Here is an 18,049-nt window from a genome sequence, read left to right as displayed (position 1 = left end):
TTCACGATTGCGGTCAGCTGTCGCTTTGGAAGGAAACCTCCGTGTCAAATAATTCCGCCAGGTTTGACGTTAGCGACGAAAGATGGCCGACTCTGACGTTTGTCGTCGAGCAACAACAGCAAAACCGGCTGTGTAGTTTTATCAGGGTAATTGTTTCTCTAGGTTAAGATTGGCTGGAAAAACACAGGTGGCAGCTTCTTTGTTTAGTTCGGTGGGAAAGCGGCATGAAAATGAAGCTCTCTGTTGTATTATTTATTGTAAGTGGCAAATATTCCACCCTCCAAGGGAAAGTGTTTACTGTCGATAAAAGCTGACGCCTACGATATCGCTGTCCACAGTTGCCAAAGCTCATCAAATTATTGCTATCTTTTTCAGATTGCCGCTCTTGGCATTGCTTCAGCCTACGCGAAAACGCAAAAAAGTCCCGTTATCGACAATATAACGGACATGAAAGAACTGAAGAAACTGTTTCGCACAAAAACAAATGTTCTGATACTGTTCGTGGCAGGAATGAAGGAAAACAATGCACTGCTGGCGTCCTTCAGAGATGCAGCGCATGCTGTAAAAGGCCAGGGCACGATGGTGCTGTTCGATTGCAACAATTCTGAGGTGAAGAAAATTTGCAAAAAGCTCAAGGCCACACCAGCACCCTTTGCACTGAAGCATTTCAAAGACGGCGACTTCCATAAGGATTACGATCGGCAGCTAACGACAACCAGCATGGTTAATTTTATGCGCGATCCAACCGGAGATCTGCCTTGGGAAGAGGATCCAATCGGTGCCGACGTGGTACACGTTCCCGATGCCGTGGTATGTTTGCTATCGTTTCGTGCAGCTCAAGCATTTCGGTTAAACCTCTTTTCCTTTTTGTTTAAGACATTGGGTAAATTTTTGAAAAAAGAAGTGAAGCCAACACTGGTGATGTTTTACGCTCCGTGGTGTGGTTTCTGTAAGACGCTCAAGCCCGAATTTTCTGCTGCTGCAACGGAACTGAAAGGACGATATGTGCTGGCAGCAATTGACGTAAATCGTCCCGAAAACTCGATCATTCGCAAGCAATACAACATTACCGGGTTTCCTACATTACTATATTACGAGTAAATATGCTCGCGAGCATAAATGGAAGGCAGAATTCGATCAATTGCTTTCGTTACTTTCCTTTCAGGAACGGTCGGATGAAGTACACATTCGAGGGAGAAAATAACAAAGCAGGAATTGTGGCATTTATGAAAAATCCGGCCGCCCCAACACCGACCAAGCCAAAGGAAGCGGATTGGGCTTCAGAAAGCTCATCCGAAATTGTGCATTTGACGGCGGGAAGCTTTGAACCTGCCTTGAAGGACGAAAAATCGGTGCTAGTAATGTTTTACGCACCGTGGTGTGGTCACTGCAAAAAGATGAAACCTGAGTACGAAAAAGCGGCCGAAATTATGAAAGCCAAAAACATTCCCGGAGTTCTTGCAGCGCTCGATGCAACAAAGGAAGCATCTGTAGGCCAGCAGTATGGCGTGAAAGGCTATCCGACGGTCAAGTATTTTAGCAATGGTGAATTTAAATTCGATGTGAATGTTCGAGAGGCGGATAAGATCGTAAAGTTTATGGAGGTACGGCTCACTCCTTGTTTTCGAATTTGAATGTTTTTACATTTTTCCCATGAGCCTTTGTCTTGTTTCAGAATCCAACAGAGCCGCCACCTCCTCCTGCGCCAGAAACGCCATGGGAAGACGAACCGTCGGAGGTGGTACATTTGAATGAGGAAACGTTTAAACCATTCCTGAAGAAAAAGAAGCACGTACTAGTGATGTTTTATGCGCCATGTATGTATGAAAAGGTATCGGTGGGTTAAAACAAATGAAAATTAATGTTATCCCTCTCTCTCTCTCTCTCTCTCTCTCTCTCTCTCTCTCTCTCTCTCTCTCTTTCTCTCTCTCTCTTTCTATCTCGCAAACAAACAGGGTGCGGGCATTGTAAGCGAGCAAAGCCGGAATTCGCACGAGCGGCCGAACATTTCAAAGAGGATCCAAAAACGGAGCTGGCAGCGGTCGACTGTACCCGTCACAGTGCCGTTTGTTCGTCTTACGAAGTACGCGGATATCCTACAATTAAGTATTTCAGCTACCTAAAAACCGTACGCGACTACAATGGTGGACGGACTGAGACTGATTTTATTGCCTACCTGAAGGATCCCAGCGCAACACCCTTGAAGACTGACAAAGTAGCCGAGCCGTTTGGAGATTTTCCCGGTTCTGATAAGATACTTATTTTAACTGACGTCAACTTCGAAGAGGTGTCCAAACGGGAACCGAATCTGCTAGTTATGTTCTACGCTCCGTGGTGTGGCCATTGCAAGCACATGAAGCCCGACTTTGCCAAGGTAGCTCAGCTTTTGGCAACCGAGAAAGTCTCGGCCAAGGTGGCTGCCCTCGATTGCACGGTACATATGAAAACGGCCGAAAAGTTCCAAATACGGGGCTATCCGACGCTGAAGCTCTTCGCCAACGGGCAATTCCGGCGAAACTACGAAGGCAAGCGCACTGCGCAAGATATGCTTCAGTTCCTGCGGACTGATGGTGCAGTGGCCAAAGATGAGCTGTAAAATGAATGCTTCTTTCTATATCGGTACTCTTTATGCCACTTTGAACGATCAAATTTTCTTTACTCACGTCCAGGTAGCAGCGCCAAAGCGCTAGACGCCATTGTGTGCATGTACTCACTCAGTTTTGTCTATTATTGAATGATGGGCAACATATGTCTACCTCTTATCGTAAAATTCTCAATGTCCTCTGTTTACTAGATGTAAATATTATGTCGTCTTTGTGTCACGTATAGCGGAATTCGTCCGTATTGCTGTACAACCGTTACTTTGTAAACAAAATAAAGACTAACTTCATCACTTTCTATACAGATTTGTTCTCTCTTGGTTGAAAGAAACCAATCCTGGGTACTGGTGGCGAAACGTACTGGCTATGCGAGTTCTTTCTTCAGTTCTATATACTTGCGAACTAAATATCAACTACATGCAACACGAAAATTTTACATCCACTGGTAGTGTGGTTGTTTTCTTATTTTATACTCTCCAATATTACATTTTCGGCCTGACAAAGCCCAGATGGTACCAGCTTATAACCGACACGAAAACACCAAACACATTGGCGGCTTGTGGTAAGAAACAAGTATGAATGTAAAAGTGATTCAAGCTTCTTATCGCTTGCCTCCTACGCGCGGTGCAGCCTTCTGGGCGACCTTGGCGGCCTTCGTTTTCTGCTGCTTCGGGTTGGGCTGGGCAGCTTTCGGCTTCTTGTCGGTCTGCTTAGCCTTCTTGGCTTCCTTGGCAGCCCTGCGAGAACATTAAAGAAGTGCATCAATTACCCTATTCCTATCATAATCAGCTACTATTATCCCTGCACCGGTCCGGTTCGGATAAAGTGCTCGGTGCTCAATAATCCCGAATTCCGATTCTTCAGAGACTCTACGATACTTACTTGATTGCCTGCTCGCGCTGGGCCTTGCGGACTTCGGGCTTCATGTTGCGCTTAGCCATGATGTCCGAGAGCGATGCTCCGACGATGGCACGCTGGAATTTCTGCGTGCGGCGTGTACGCTTCTTGGCGGCTTCCTCCACAATACCCTTCTTGTGCTTGCGGCGGTACAGCACCGTCCATTTCACCTTGCGCGGGTTGCGCTTCATCAGGAACGAACGCTCACATTTTTTGTTCAGGAAAGTGAACGTCTGAAACCAAAGAACAATCAGTATTCAACGCCACATCCATATCCGCAACAAACATGCGACTATACATCCTCCTTCTTCTTGAGGCGGTCATCACACTCACCTTTCCATCGGCTTTGACAAGGGTCTTGCCGCTGGCCGGGTAGATTTTGAACCCGCTGAATGCACACAGTCCGATCCTGTGGAACAAAAACGCAAATTAATACAACAGCGAACACGGCCCAGCAACACAATTCGCTAAAGGACAATAATTACTTCATTTTAAAAGCCGAAAACTAACTCAGTTTCACAAGCTGCTTGTTTCCCTTGGAAAACGTGTGCAGAAAAGAACTTGCGCTTGACAGTGCTGTCAAAATGCTGCCAACATAGCAAACGTAAACTCTGCGAAACGCTTCAGAAACGCTTCCCGTTTTGAATCATTTCTAGATTACTGAAAATATTTATCTCAATACAGATCTTTTGTTGGGAAAAAAATAAATAAATTATATGATAATTTGCATGAAGCACAAAGAGTTAAATGAATCTTTATTCGAATGCCGTAAAAATTAAATATCCCCGAATAATCGGAAGTGGCGCGTTCCTCTGTTGCCATAATCTGTCCGTACCGGAAATGATTGGTTGACCGATTGTCATTCTACAGAAACGTCATTTCAGTGTTTTTATTTGAAAAAAATCGAACGCAAAAGTTGTACACATCAAAACATTGCACAATGCTGAAGCTATCGCTAAAACGATTTGCCTCAGTTTTATTCTTCCAAATGCTCTTTCTCGTGGTGGATTTGGGAATAAACAGTTTTTCATATCTTGCCCGTGGTCATCATTCTGCAGTGATTTTTCTGTTCATGTACGTTACACCTCGTCTAAATGCAGCGGTATTGTTGGTGCACCCGATATATGTGTTCAATCTCATTGTGTATCATTACAGCGCGCAGGATGTCTGCTTAATGTTATCGTTCACGGCGTTCGTGTTCAGTCTGTACTCCACTTACGTGTACCAAGCAGGAATGGCCAACCTGCTGTACGAGAAGTTCCGTACGCCGCTCCTCATAAGCATGACGTACTTTTTCCTCAGCATCGCCCTTCACCTCTGGCAGGTATTAGGCCACTCCAATGAACCGTATCAATTCCAATGGCCCAAAGCATTGACCGCTTTATTTATAATACACCGACTGTGTAAGTGGAACGTAGGAAGGAAAATGTGAATTCTGCTGTAATTGATAACATTTATCACTCGCTTCAGTTTCGCCCATCTATTACTATCTCTACAAGAAATCAGCGCTAAAGATGAGTGATCCTCGATTCTATGAAAATCTGGATTGGATTGCTTCGCAGCTGTCGATTAAGTAAGTCGTCAAAGTGCATGAAACCATTCTACGAAGAGTTGCACTGCATATGCTATGTTAAACCGTGTATGTACACTAACTGCGTAAGAAAGCGTAGCTAGAATTCTTCTGACGATTCGTTTATATGACATAGACTGTAACAATTCTTTTGTTGCTACTCTTATAAGACTGAGTTTCCACGAATAAGTACGCTAATTTTCACACCGTTTTACCTATTCGTAAACAAGCTTATCAAAGCACAAATGAAAGAACTTCAGTATCTCAATACTTGTTCTACTCTTTTAAAGGGGGAACAGCGTAGACTTAATTCGAGGCTACAACAGTGACAACTTAATTTTATCGATTTACATTCCTAGTCTATAGTTCAGATTACTAGTCATATAACTTCTTCGTTCAGATAATTTAACCATCAATGTAGTGTATAAATATATGAATGTCTAATTTATTACACATATCAAACAGTTCAATCAATAAACAGCTGAAAACGTTATAAAAGTGTTTGAATGTTTTAAATCTCGATAGTTCATTCTGATGAAGAGTGCTGTAATAGAGCAAATCGTTGAGGCAACCATGCGATAAATTCAATTTAAAAAGTGTCATTTCCAAGAGCATGCTAACCATAAGCACCGAAACATGTGTATGTATTTAAAACCATGTTCCATGTATGCCTTCGCGTTATTACATCAGGCCGCGTTATTACATCATCTACAGCTATTATACGAGCTCTAAAAGTGTAAATTCCAAATTAATTAAAATAATGCATTAAGCTTAATGACTTCCCTCCAGTGCAAACTTGGCCATTAGATGTTTGTCTTTCTCTTTTATAATGAACCCGACATCCTAAGTAATACGCTCTGGCCATTCTTTCTGAATAAAAACTCAACGCTTGATCTTCCGTTTATTGACTAACGCAGAGTGTAAAGATGAAGAAAAAAAAACGTTTGGCCATGGTAGAGATATGACATGCAATAAATTAGAGCAAAAAGCATTACTCTGTTTGTAAAATTACTCAAAAGCTCACCATTTTTTTCTTTCAGCTGCTTAAATTTGCTTAAGCGAATTACAGTCTGTTCCCGAGTTACGCGGTTTCTGCGTTCCCGACGAATTCGCGTAACTCGAATATCCGCGTATGTCGAATTTCACGTTTTTTGACTAAAATACTATTGATTACTCGGAGTTTTTGATTTAATTTAGTACTTTTATACACTTTATCATTTATTTGAGATAATTCGTGCAGAAAATTCTAATATTTCTGGCTTTTAAGCGGTTTCAATTTGTTAGCAAAAATGCCATTTATTCCTAACTTGAAGCAAATTGTACTGATTTGACATTTAATCTGTCAAATTTAGAAAACCGCGTATCTCCGAATCCGCGTAAGTCGAGAATCGTGTAACTCGGGAACAGACTGTACACACCAGATCAAATTTTCTCTTAAAGTTCATGTTCTCGTAAGACAATTAGGAAAACGAAGCTTTTACCCTCATTTTGAGACGAATTTTATTTCCATTTCCGCAGCATTTACGCATTCATTCACCCTCAACATATTAATTAACAAACGGCAATCTGATAGTATACAAACATATAGTAAAATGTGTGGGGGGAGGGGGACATAAAATAAAATGAACCAAAGCGCAACACGTAGGGATGTAGATGACTGATTTTATAGACGCTTTAACACCATTAATAACTAACGCGTAGTCCTGAAGGTGGTACACGTGAATGTAAAAACCCTGGAATCATGTTAGGGCAGCAAAACAACCCCAGTACACACTATTTGTTGCCCAAAGGGGAAAGCATAGAGTGGCAGCTTTCCCTGAAAAGAACATAAATCCATCCATGAGCGTAACGGTACGATTGTTCGGTATGCGTGCGTGCAAATGTATCTATACGACGGGTGGCGGGGTGTATGGGTGGGTGGTGGTGGTGGTACGTGCAAAACAACATACAAAAAATGAATAATCATGCTTTGTTCCTACGATTACTGTCCCTGTTGTTGCGGCTGCACTACCGTAGGTGGTGCTAACCGGCTGATGAAACCGATCGCAGCGTGCAGGCCTTTACGTAAAACCGGTGGTGTGCTTGCGCCATTGGCAAAATTCTCCGCCACCAATCGGAACTCGTAGAACATGTTTCGCGTGTAGGGATTGCGCCGGGACGAATAGCGCATTACCAAAAATTGATAGTACACCAGCGGTGTCATGATGCCGGCTTTGCCACTAAAATGTATATTGTATGCAATAATTAGCTCACGCTTACAGTCATTGCAGTCGTTCTCTATATACTTACAAAAACACCAGCAGCACAGTTATTGGCATAATCAAAATCTCACTGCAGGCGGCAAGCCTAAGAATGTTGCGCGTCTGGAACTCAACCACTGAAATCAACAAACGGGCTCCCCACCAAGAATTTTGCCCCAGTGTCTGTAAAACAACAAATCAACGGAATTAGTGCGATAATGAAGGACCCAGTGGGCGAACCATTTTACGCATGCACACTTACGTCGAGTAGAGTCAAGGAATAGCTCGTGGAATGAAGCAGCGAGAAAAGGATGACGGGCAGGATGATCACTAATAACGGGTATACGTAGAGGAATATCAAAGAAAACAGCAGATAGTGAAACGAGTCCTCTAGCATCGTTTGCTGCAGATAGGCACGGGACAGCGTAAATGGAGGTAAACGTTGGTGTAACCGTATCGCACTGGTAGCTGCATTTGCCATCAGCACTTTGTAGTAGGCATTAACGGAGTTACTGAAATAGGATTAGTTTAATTGGAATTAAAATATTTAGCACTATGGTGGTATTACTTTAAATGTCTAGCTTTGGTTGTGATTCATTTACAGTTAACCTAAAAAAAGGAAGCAATTCAAATTTCGCTTTTGAAAGAGATTCACATATCAATTGCTCTATAGTCCTTATATTTGGATATTGTTTGTGTTGTGCAATCGAAACATATTTTTCGGTATTTTATGTTGATAAAAAAGTGTAAAATTTAAGCAAAATTTCATACACAGGTAAACATAATAGTTAGGATGCAATAGGTGAAAGTTGATTTCGCAAGCCGTACTTTGCTTCCCAGGTTGAACACCGTCATAGGAAGTTATGGACTGTATCATTATTCGAAAAGTTATTCTAACTCAAAGTTTTACGTTACGGACTATCATTAAACTTGACAGAGAAAGCAATCGATCTATCTTCTATTCTGTGTATTATTCTTACAATTAGGATGTAGGTGTTGTACTGCTCATGTTAACATGCACCTATAGAGCTGATAATCGTCGTAACACGCATTATTGTAACAATTGTGTTTCGTGTATTCAAAACAATTGATCCGTTTGGCGATTCAGCGTTCGCAAAAGCTTGAACGGCTCGCTTTCCCCGCGCAGCATATTTCAACGACAGATGGGGTTGGTGGGGGCCAAGGGGAAATCCGAAAGGGGCAAAGGCTGGAACTCGTAACGCCAACACCCCCCCCCCCCCCCCTCCCGTCTTGAACGTTACATTACGTAAGAAAAGTGGAGCCGTCATCGCAAGCTTGGCATGTAAGTGTGGGTTTTGCGGGTGTAAATGTTGCGAGCATTCGATGTGTGATGTGAAAACGCGCAAATCGTTTAAACGATCCTGGGCTAACACTGTGTCTGCCGCTAGTGCTGAACTTTTTTGTACAGTTGCATGCATCTTACTTGCCGCTTACTGACCGCTCCGCTCGCAAAGATATCTCTTCATTACATGAGCACTTTTACCGCGAAGGCACAAAGCGTGCTGTGGTTGATTTTTTGTACTCCGTTCTCCCTCTCTTTCATACATTATTTGGTTTTTCTTAGCTTGCACCATCTATGGCGGTCATCGTGGTGAGCGATGAGGTCAGACGCGCTCGTAAGCTATTTGACGAGGTGTAATGATATCCGCCTAGTGCTTACTTACCCGTACAGGAACGGTAAGACATATCCTAGCGCAAAGTAGATGGTTAACACGCGGGACACCCATTGCGTCGTTTCCAGTTTGTTTGCCAAAACATGCTCCTTCAGTGCGGCAAAACCAGTTTGCCTCTGTTGCGATTGTTGATCTCGCTGTTGATCGCTCATCCTGCAAGGTATGTGGGTTAAGGCAAGAAGAGATGTGTTTATTTAACAAATGGCTTAAGGTTCACAAACGCGTCCATAAAATGTACATTCAAACAGCTAAGCTGGCTGTTTCACATGCGCGAAACGAGGGCTGATAAGCGTTAACTCTTTTGATATTGACAGGGTGTAGAATTCCAGCTTTTATCACTATTATCAGTTAGCTATTCCAAAGCTTATTGGGTGTCTATGTGCGTTCGAATCATGGTACGTGCAGTGTAAGAGTACTGGCCCTCCCCGTCCCGTAAGAAAATGGTCTTGAGTTTAATCAGAGGCAAACCTCAATACACTGAGATTTATCTACAAGAGACTCAAACTGCGATAACCGCCAACAAGACGGCAATCGCTGCTACATCGATGCTATCAACCAGAGTAGAAATCGAATTTACCGTGCATCTTACTTTGCCTAAAATGCTAGCAAATAATGTTAATACCCCGATGCAGAAAATGAAGCAAAAGCAAAAGGGAGAAAAGAAAGTTGCCGTAACGGGTGTTGCAATTGGGTAAGCATCCGTAGTTTTACCGCACGAAGTGTGGCAGCACACTACTCGAAAACGGAGCTTCGGTACCATGAACGCTATGAAACATGGATCACGTTTATTTCCTCCGCCTACCAGTAGTATGCGATTAGAGATAAAATGAGAGATAAACTGATAAACTAATGGGAGTCATGATGGGTTGTACACATCAATACGCCAGCTACAGAGATCCAGCTCCAGATGCTCCTAGAGACTAGAGAGGGCGCGTTTTAACCGTCATCGTCATTTTGATACACGATTCTCCCTACCGCTTTGAAATAATATAATATTCTTGCAAACACGCTAGCAAAACGCAGCACTATAGGTTGGCTAAAAATAAACTATATCGGGTGGCAAAGAAAGTAGAGATTCTATATCAAACCGTTAACAATGACACAGCACGATTGCATTGTGTTGATTTGAATAATAGACAATTATGTACGAAACAAAACTAGTAAAATTAACGTCCTATACACGACACATGAGCCAAACCATTGTTTCGGAAGTTTTGCTGGCAATAGACGGAGGTAAAAGTATTCTACAATTAGGATGCATCTGATAAACTTGTTTTTCAAGATCATGTGAAATGTGTTAATAGGGAATCCACTTTGGCCGAGCCGCGTAGCGCTCGTTGCTGTCCCCATTTTTATCGCATTACACACACCTATCTACGCACGATTTCACCTGTGTGAGCGCACACCCTGGTCACTCAATCGATCCGAGACAGGTAATTATTGTTTCAGCCACAACACATACACAAGCACGCACACATGTATCAAAAACACGCTTTTTAATGTAAATCTTACGTTACCTGTTCTATAGAATAATAGCAAATGAATCTCAACACAAGATGCTATGCTAGTTTGGTCAGGTTTACAGCTAAATTAAAGTGCGACTGATTTATCAAAGTGAGATCCGATTAGATTCCACGCACTTTCCTTTGACTTTATCTATGTTTGACGTTTGAGCGAAGAGTAAGCAGCGTAATGTCATCGTAACATCTAGCGCTGCAAGGTTGAGCCAAACATGCTTTTCACTCGCCATACCAATTGAATAATTTTTAGTTTTTCCAAGAAAACATATTTTTATCTATCTTCTCATGTTTTTTGTTCATTAAATGTAAGTTAAAATCATTGAGCTAAATAATTTCAAATTAAGCCTCATTTATCGTGGTCGATGTGTGGTTCCTTTGGTGGAAAAGTATAGTGATACAGATGGCATTGTGTTATCGCCTGTGTGTTTGAATAACTCTTCACAGGATGCGGGCCTGTTCATAATTATTTATGTTTACAATCGATCCTCACATGGCTCTGCCTGAATCGAAAATATCTGCTCCTGCGGAAGATACCAGTGATGATGAGGGCTGCGTTTTACCAGCAGACACGATGCTCATCTTGCAACAGTTCCTACAAGAGAAGGCTTTAAAAGAGCGCTCTGAAGAAGCCGGAACTGAGCCGGCAGGATGCTTTGAAGAAAATTGGGTAAGAAAACAATCCATAAGGAAACAACAGGGTGAGCCACCATCATAAAAAACGCGCATATTCTCTTTCCCTACAGCAACTAAGCCAATTTTGGTACAACGAAGAAACGAAACAGAAACTTGCACTAATCGTGAAACATTTGCAAGAAAATAATGATTCCGATACGTTTCAAGTAGCGCTTTTATCTGCACCTTCTGCGTTTAAGCACGTGGTGAAGGAAAATAAGAACGGTAAACTTTTGTCGGTTCATGTTCAGCTCGCGTAGGAGTATTATGACCACTTGATGCACAGACTTTCTATTTCGATTTCAGCAATGCTATTTGAATTTGACGAACGATTTGCTTCTTATGGAGAGAACTTTCAGCAATATGACTATAATAAAGCATTTGATGCGGGCTACATGGACGCATATGCCCATCAATTCAACCTGGTAATCGCCGACCCACCGTTCCTGTCTGAAGAGTGTATTGAAAAGATGGGGGTGATAGTGAAAAAGATTACCAAGCAGGAGGGCAAAATTGTTCTTTGCTCTGGGGCCGTAGTGCACTATTGGGCAAAGAAACATTTCGGTGTTAGCATGTGCGAATTTCGGCCAGAGCATGAACGTAACTTAGGCAATGAGTTTCGATCGTACGCTAATTTCGATTTGGACAGCATCTTGAATAAAGAACAGTGATTTTGCAAGCAGTGTAGTTCTTGTTAACGTAAATCACAACGCATTGCGTTTATTCCGCCGGTTTTCCATTCGTTTCGGTTGTCTCTGACTTTTTCTGCTGCACCAGCTCACGAAGGCTCTCTTCCTGCTCCTTGAGATTTTTTATCAAGAAGTCTTTGTTCTTTTCACACTGAGTAATTATTTCTTCGTAGGAAGCATGGGTCGTTTTCAGCTGTTCGGTTAGTGTCGGAACATCGTTCAGCACGTACATACGCCCCACCGACGCGTACACTCTAGTTTCTGGATCAAGGTTGGAGATGTGTCGATTCGTTACTTCAATGCGTTGCTTCGAAAGCTTCAGACTGTCCATTTTCATATCAAGCAGCCGGATCTTCTTTGTTGACTCGATCTTGTTCACCTGCATTTCAGTAAATGCCTAAAAATGGATGCGAAAGCCGACAAACCTATGAATAGAAATGGCTGCGTTCACGGCATAATTTGATTATATGCTACCTTTTTGAGCTCCAGATCCATATTTACGAGTTGGTAATAGCGGCAGTTAGTGGTTTTCGTAGGTGGAAAGGATTATTTACCGCTTTTTCACAATTTGTTTTTGCATGTGCAAGACGAACACGATTGAGCGAAATTTGGGAAACCAATTTGACTGACAAGCAATCTTTGCTGTCAAATATGCCGTCCTTTCTCGATGAACAGTGGAATGCCCTCGGTCATCACAAGAACCCTTGTGTGCATACTGTGGGTTTAAATTTCAACTCTTCGTAAATCTGAACAGAAAATTACAAGACATCAGCATTTTTATTGCTATTACGCTGTATTAAACTGTAAAAAAAAAGTTCATACAGAAATGATTTTTCGGACGTTTCCAAAAAGATTTCGACTGTATGTGAAAAAATATTGATCGTAAATTCAGCTAGATATGTATCATTTAAATGAAACTCGTGTTTCGGCCACAGCTGATCACGCGAGCAATTGCGAAATTGATTCCCGTATCACAATAAAACTGTTTTAAGTTGTACATATGGTATGTAAGATTTAGTACCATTCATTTAAGTTTTATTTAAAAAAATACGGTGGTAAAACACCGATTCGTGCAAATCGTAGTTTTTTCTCTTTTCTTCGGAATGTCTAGTCTACTCGTGTGCTTGATAAAATATGAAAATTTGTAAAAATGTGTAGATCTTACATTCTTTAAAATGAAGGCACAATCGGTATGCATGGCATGTAAGGAATGCATCTTAAAAGCTGCCTAATACTATCAGTTTAAACGATCGTGAATGCCCTCGTAACAGCATTAAATGCGCAAGTCTTTACTGGCGCGTGCTCGTTTAGCATTGATTACCACCGTCCAAATCCACAAACCAACACAAATCCACGAACAAACTAAACCTATGATCAATGCAGCTGCTGTATTAATTCTTCCCTCTCGGTGTCTGTCGAACGAAACGTCTAAATGTAAATAATCCATAAAATCAAATACCGATGAACATGAAATGCGGCTCTGAATGATGGGTACTAAGCTGCCGTTTGCCTGCATATACTTGATAAGTTCATTGCGTTGCTGCTTGCAAGTAGTCAAGAATCCGTCCAAATACATCGCAGCATGTACAAGCGTAAGAACCGCCATCAAACTTCCAATGACGCTAGCCGGTATCCAGTAGTAAGGACTTATGTCGTCCTCTTCCACATCAGTTTTGGTCGTCATTAAAATTACATCTCCAGATCTGTGGAACAATAATCACACACATTCATGTAAAAATGGTGTTCACATAGCACAATTAGTTTTGCTTGAATTTGTCTAATTGTAAAAGATTTGCAATTACAGTCAGAATTCAATAGTTGAACGCTTTTAGTTTGTCGCTCGATACTTGGCTAACAGTTCAATTAAAAAGGGTATGAAAAAGTTGGGTTTTGAAAAATTTACAAAAATCTCATGGCCTACCGCGAAAAAATTCAGATTTTTTTTGTATGAAAATGTGTCAACTAAAAAGCAAATATTCAATAGTTGGCAGGGAATCAGAGTTCAACCAGTGAGTTCAGACTGTGTTTCATTTTACAGTTTTACAGCAGACTAATCCTTAGGCAACTAATATTGTCCATAGATTTCTTTCCCGGAACAATTACCTTTGCCTAACGGTGGCTGTGCCCGGATAGCGACGACGGCGTCCGAAGCATACCCGGAAGACATGGAATATTCCAAAGATAAAGCAGAATATTATGGGTAACACCAATCCGTACGCTGCCCAGTGACAGTAGGCGACATGGCCTCCGGTGAAAAACGTAGCAGTAGACCGGCCATGCAAAATACATCCGCAGTTAGTTTCAACACAAGTATCTAACACATATCGCCAGTGCTGCCATGCTACGGTTGTCGATATGCAGCACACGAAAGATAAGGTTGCAATAATCGGATACAGATAAGCGAGCTGCTTCTCGCTTCGATACTGATTCATGTTTAGGTTTCACACTGCAAAAGAAAAGATTTAGTCGGGTAATATTAAAATACTTAATTGGTTCAATGCATAGTGGTGACTACCGACAAAAGTGAAAACTGGGCGTGGGAATCGTGCCAATGAACTTAGCGTTCCATCTTGTCACTTTCCTTTTGTGTCCTCGGTATGAAGTTAATTTGCTTGAAGATTTTCAAATGTAAAGCACACCACATGCATATCATCTTTATGATAATGTTTAAGTGACTAATGCTACTCACCAGATTATTTCCAAATTTACGAATATTTTTTCCAAATGAACCGTAGCGACTGCAAACAAACACACAATTCAATGTAAACAGCAAGCCATTAATTTGACGTTTACATGCGTGGATACGTAGTGGTTACACTCAAAGGTTGTCAAACGATGTTTTGTTGTCAAAGCGTTCAAATGGTCAAGAAGCTCAGTGTGAATAATTGCTCCACAAATTATGCATTTTTCAAATCACTCCGCTGAAAGTTTACAGAACTAAAAACAATTTCGATAAAGAACAATGAACAATTAATCAAAGATGACTCGGAGAGAAGACAAACCACATAGATGTTTTGGTGAACCAAGAACAAACAGTAAGAAACTGTTTACAATTTTAGACTGGACTGTTCTGTCGATTACGAGTTTATTGCCCGATTATGGTATGGTTTCAAGTAGTTGCACCAGCTTCACGCGATGTTCCTACATTTCGAGAGAAAGATTTAAACGTAAATGAGCCTATAGTAATTAACACTTAGTTGAATGCTCATAGTTAAATCACATCTTCTCGCGATTGTTTTGAACGTGATCATGAACTCGGTTTCATGCAGTTCATGGTGAATTGTTCACATTAAGGATTTTGTTTTTTAAATTAACAAATTAACAGTAGATTCTATACCCAAACCAGTTACTTTCATTTACAAGAATTGTGACTTGAGATCACTCAGTTTTTTTGTGCCTCCACCAGCCACACTCCATAGCACATACATTGATGTTAGCGCTAATCCAATGCCACCACCGATGGCACATTTCCGAAGCCCTGCTGTGGATTTGTACAGTAGACCAGTAGCACCACCAGCTGCAATTGTATTAATCTCATCGTCTTCGCCTCTAGCATACTGTAGTAGGACACCAAACGCCGAATACATGACCGCTATCGTACCGAACGTGTTGGCGGTCGCTGCGCCTTGTTTCATTACATGGTTTAGCAATCTATGAATTAATGAATTAATATGGATAAATTTCCATGAGTCATTTTCATCGCAGTCATTTGCAATACATTCTACGATACGTACTGTGTTCGACGCAGTTTTCCTGTTTGGTTTGCAAGTCTCGTTGCATTCATTCCATTGTACAGTCCACCAGCGCCACCAATGCACGCACCAATCATAGCTGAGGAACCAATCTGTGAGAAAGCGAGTTCGAACCGCCCTCGCTGTTTGGATGCTCCTTCGGGAAAAATAAACTCGGGTTGCGTTTGCAGGTACCGAGTATCGTAGTTCAAGTACGGCGACAAAGGCTGCAGTTGGGGACTTGCGGCGATTCCTGTTGACAGAAGGAGCACCACGATGCTTAGTCGAATGTTGCGTAATTGAGTTTTCGAGTCTGCGAACCAAATACATACCGGAAGATTGTGGAGCTCCAAAGGATAGAGGTTTACTTAAGAAGTCGTCGCTCATTTTGTGCTGAGGAATGGTATAATTTTCCAAATATCAATCAGTAAAAGTACGATGAAAATGTGCGCAACACGGAGGAGGTGTTGTTATGATAATTTTTTCAACTGACAGTTATGACAGCCGATTAATCACTGTGAAAGCCACACGGTCACTCACATTGGCATTTAAGCGAAATAATTATATTTACAGTAACATTCACACCACCTCTTTACAATTTGGAGCAAGAATACATTATCAATACAGTCTGCTCCCGAGTTACGCGGTTTTTACGCTCCCGACGAATCCGCGTAACTCGAATATCAGCGTAAGTCGAATTTCACGTTTTTTGACTAAAATACTATTGATTACTCGGATTTTTTATTTTATTTAGCACTATTATACACTTTATCATTTATTTGATATGATTCGTACAGAAAATTCTAATATTTCTGGCTTTTAAGCGGTTTCAATTTGTTAGCCAAAATGCAATTTATAACGAACTTGAAGCAAATTGTACCCATTTGACATTTAATCTGTAAAATTTAGAAAACCGCGTATCTCCGAATCCGCCTAAGTCGAGAACTATGTAAGGCTGGAAATAGACGAACCGAGATCGTCGCGGTACCGCGAAATTCGCGCCTTGTTTATAACAGTTGTAGAACAGTTGAGCTGTCAAATCTTCCGCGCCTCCAATCGCGCCTGCTGTTTCGCAGGGATACCCAACTTCGGTATTGCTGAGATTTTCGCGGTAGCGCGAACAGATTATTTTTACTTTTTCTGGTGGATTTGTGTGAATACTCGTGTCGAGAAACGAATTTTGTTCTTTATTTTGCATGAATTATGTAAAATAAATAATTTGATTCGCAAATTGATAAATAATATTGCTTCCTGGCACATTCAATCGTCACCAGACCTCGAATGGTTCCATACACGAACCGCGATTATCTCGCCTATCTGTCACATTTTATAACAGAATTGACAGCTCAAGTCATACGCGATTTTCGCGGTACCGCGACGATCTCGGTTCGTCTATTTCCAGCCTAACTCGAAAACAGACTGTACAGGCGGTCCCCGAGATACACGGTTAATGGGGACCGAAAACGGCCGCAAAATACCGCGTATCTCGAATTTCCGCGTAAGTCGAATCTGATTTGATCACTTTCGTGATTTCCAGCCAAAATATCACTAATTTTCGTGCAATTTTGCAAGTAGGGGGTTGTTTTAGCTACCAAATTAATTATTTGATATGTTTCTACTGAATTGAACAGTTTTTAACCTTTTGAAATGGTATTTCACATTCGATCAATACGGAAATTATTAGGTATTTCACAATGGATGTGTCAAATCAGTAAAATTTGCTCAAAGAACTGTCAAATTGGAAAACCGCGTATCTCCGAATCCGCGTATAAGAGGTACCGTGTATCTCGGGGACCGCTTGTACTGATATGAAGTAGATTTGTAATTAGAGTTAAATATTTAGATAAATAGCACCGCCGTTCTAGCTCTAGCTATACTTAACTTTAATGCGAAACTCTGCAACAATGCAGACGGAATGCAAAAAGGATCAAAGCGAGGAAAGCTTTACTGGCTGTCTATCTCCCAACGCCACCAAACAATTCTCATAGAGTTTAAATCCTCTCTCTTCCATTTAGACTGAGATTTGTATCGTTTAAACTAGTGATGGACTCCCGGAAAAGCACCATCGGCTCTCAAACGCTCTCAAACAATTCCGGCTATATCAAACAGATTGTTCCGATCGGAGCCGTCCGGAGCCGTTCGGAAACGTCGTAGCCGTCCGGAGCCGTCCGGAACCACCAGTCGGTAGACGGAGCCGACTTTGAACGGCTGCGACGGCTCTGACTATTCCAACCATTCCGACGCTTCCGACGGTGCCGGACGGCTCCGGACGACTCCGGATGACTCTGAAGGATCCGACGATTCTGACTGCGGACGGCCTCATACGACTCCGGAACGTTCCGACAGCTCTGGTTGCTGACTAGCAGTTCGGAACGGTTCCGGATGGTTCCGATTTGAGTTTTGTACCTACCTTTCGAAGCGACGAAACGATTCGGG

General features: G+C 41.8%; 8 protein-coding genes across 10 annotated transcripts; 3 read left to right on the top strand and 5 right to left on the bottom strand.

Moving 5' to 3' along the window:
* The first annotated feature begins 104 nt into the window (after positions 1-104).
* LOC121595877 (protein disulfide-isomerase A5) lies at positions 105-2,900 on the top strand. The gene is made up of 6 exons (XM_041920215.1): positions 105-257; positions 376-810; positions 877-1,097; positions 1,166-1,604; positions 1,676-1,817; positions 1,956-2,900. Exons 1-6 carry the CDS (start codon positions 225-227, stop codon positions 2,594-2,596), a joined length of 1,911 nt encoding a protein of 636 aa, XP_041776149.1. The 5' UTR covers positions 105-224; the 3' UTR covers positions 2,597-2,900.
* A 127-nt stretch (positions 2,901-3,027) lies between these two features.
* On the bottom strand, positions 3,028-4,098 carry LOC121595878 (60S ribosomal protein L24). The gene is made up of 4 exons (XM_041920216.1): positions 3,983-4,098; positions 3,831-3,906; positions 3,483-3,730; positions 3,028-3,337 (listed from the first exon to the last, which is right to left on the bottom strand). The coding sequence occupies exons 1-4, from the start codon at positions 3,985-3,987 to the stop codon at positions 3,202-3,204; spliced, it is 465 nt and encodes a 154-aa protein (XP_041776150.1). The 5' UTR covers positions 3,988-4,098; the 3' UTR covers positions 3,028-3,201.
* Positions 4,099-4,377: 279 nt separating this feature from the next.
* Positions 4,378-5,560, top strand: LOC121596193 (transmembrane protein 138). Its single transcript, XM_041920916.1, has 3 exons — positions 4,378-4,571; positions 4,653-4,900; positions 4,968-5,560. The coding sequence occupies exons 1-3, from the start codon at positions 4,438-4,440 to the stop codon at positions 5,072-5,074; spliced, it is 489 nt and encodes a 162-aa protein (XP_041776850.1). The 5' UTR covers positions 4,378-4,437; the 3' UTR covers positions 5,075-5,560.
* Positions 5,561-6,542: 982 nt separating this feature from the next.
* On the bottom strand, positions 6,543-10,632 carry LOC121596768 (Krueppel homolog 2). 2 transcript variants are annotated; one of them, XM_041921984.1, is made up of 5 exons: positions 10,519-10,632; positions 8,993-9,154; positions 7,570-7,819; positions 7,357-7,490; positions 6,543-7,286 (listed from the first exon to the last, which is right to left on the bottom strand). In XM_041921984.1, exons 2-5 carry the CDS (start codon positions 9,151-9,153, stop codon positions 7,049-7,051), a joined length of 783 nt encoding a protein of 260 aa, XP_041777918.1. In that variant the 5' UTR covers position 9,154; positions 10,519-10,632; the 3' UTR covers positions 6,543-7,048. The 2 variants fall into 2 exon arrangements, with proteins under 2 accessions (XP_041777918.1, XP_041777919.1); XM_041921985.1 differs by lacking the exon at positions 10,519-10,632 and adding an exon at positions 10,372-10,496.
* LOC121596769 (protein-lysine N-methyltransferase CG9154) lies at positions 10,343-11,872 on the top strand. Of its 2 annotated transcripts, none has more exons than XM_041921987.1 (4): positions 10,343-10,434; positions 10,966-11,188; positions 11,265-11,418; positions 11,500-11,872. In XM_041921987.1, exons 2-4 carry the CDS (start codon positions 10,991-10,993, stop codon positions 11,862-11,864), a joined length of 717 nt encoding a protein of 238 aa, XP_041777921.1. In that variant the 5' UTR covers positions 10,343-10,434; positions 10,966-10,990; the 3' UTR covers positions 11,865-11,872. The 2 variants fall into 2 exon arrangements, with proteins under 2 accessions (XP_041777921.1, XP_041777920.1); XM_041921986.1 differs by lacking the exon at positions 10,343-10,434 and adding an exon at positions 10,669-10,826.
* On the bottom strand, positions 11,776-12,392 carry LOC121596770 (prefoldin subunit 1). Its single transcript, XM_041921988.1, has 2 exons — positions 12,357-12,392; positions 11,776-12,279 (listed from the first exon to the last, which is right to left on the bottom strand). The coding sequence occupies exons 1-2, from the start codon at positions 12,375-12,377 to the stop codon at positions 11,914-11,916; spliced, it is 387 nt and encodes a 128-aa protein (XP_041777922.1). The 5' UTR covers positions 12,378-12,392; the 3' UTR covers positions 11,776-11,913.
* Positions 12,393-12,813: 421 nt separating this feature from the next.
* Positions 12,814-14,872, bottom strand: LOC121597298. The gene is made up of 3 exons (XM_041922946.1): positions 14,572-14,872; positions 13,986-14,328; positions 12,814-13,585 (listed from the first exon to the last, which is right to left on the bottom strand). The coding sequence occupies exons 2-3, from the start codon at positions 14,312-14,314 to the stop codon at positions 13,156-13,158; spliced, it is 759 nt and encodes a 252-aa protein (XP_041778880.1). The 5' UTR covers positions 14,315-14,328; positions 14,572-14,872; the 3' UTR covers positions 12,814-13,155.
* A 78-nt stretch (positions 14,873-14,950) lies between these two features.
* On the bottom strand, positions 14,951-16,135 carry LOC121597299 (mitochondrial import inner membrane translocase subunit Tim23). The gene is made up of 3 exons (XM_041922947.1): positions 15,946-16,135; positions 15,617-15,866; positions 14,951-15,533 (listed from the first exon to the last, which is right to left on the bottom strand). The coding sequence occupies exons 1-3, from the start codon at positions 15,998-16,000 to the stop codon at positions 15,239-15,241; spliced, it is 600 nt and encodes a 199-aa protein (XP_041778881.1). The 5' UTR covers positions 16,001-16,135; the 3' UTR covers positions 14,951-15,238.
* Between the last annotated feature and the right edge of the window lie 1,914 nt (positions 16,136-18,049).

Source organism: Anopheles merus, chromosome 3R, assembly GCF_017562075.2.
Source record: "Anopheles merus strain MAF chromosome 3R, AmerM5.1, whole genome shotgun sequence".
Lineage (NCBI taxonomy): Eukaryota > Metazoa > Arthropoda > Insecta > Diptera > Culicidae > Anopheles > Anopheles merus.
The sequence above is the reverse complement of the archived record's forward strand: the minus strand, read 5'-3'. Positions and strand labels throughout refer to the sequence as shown.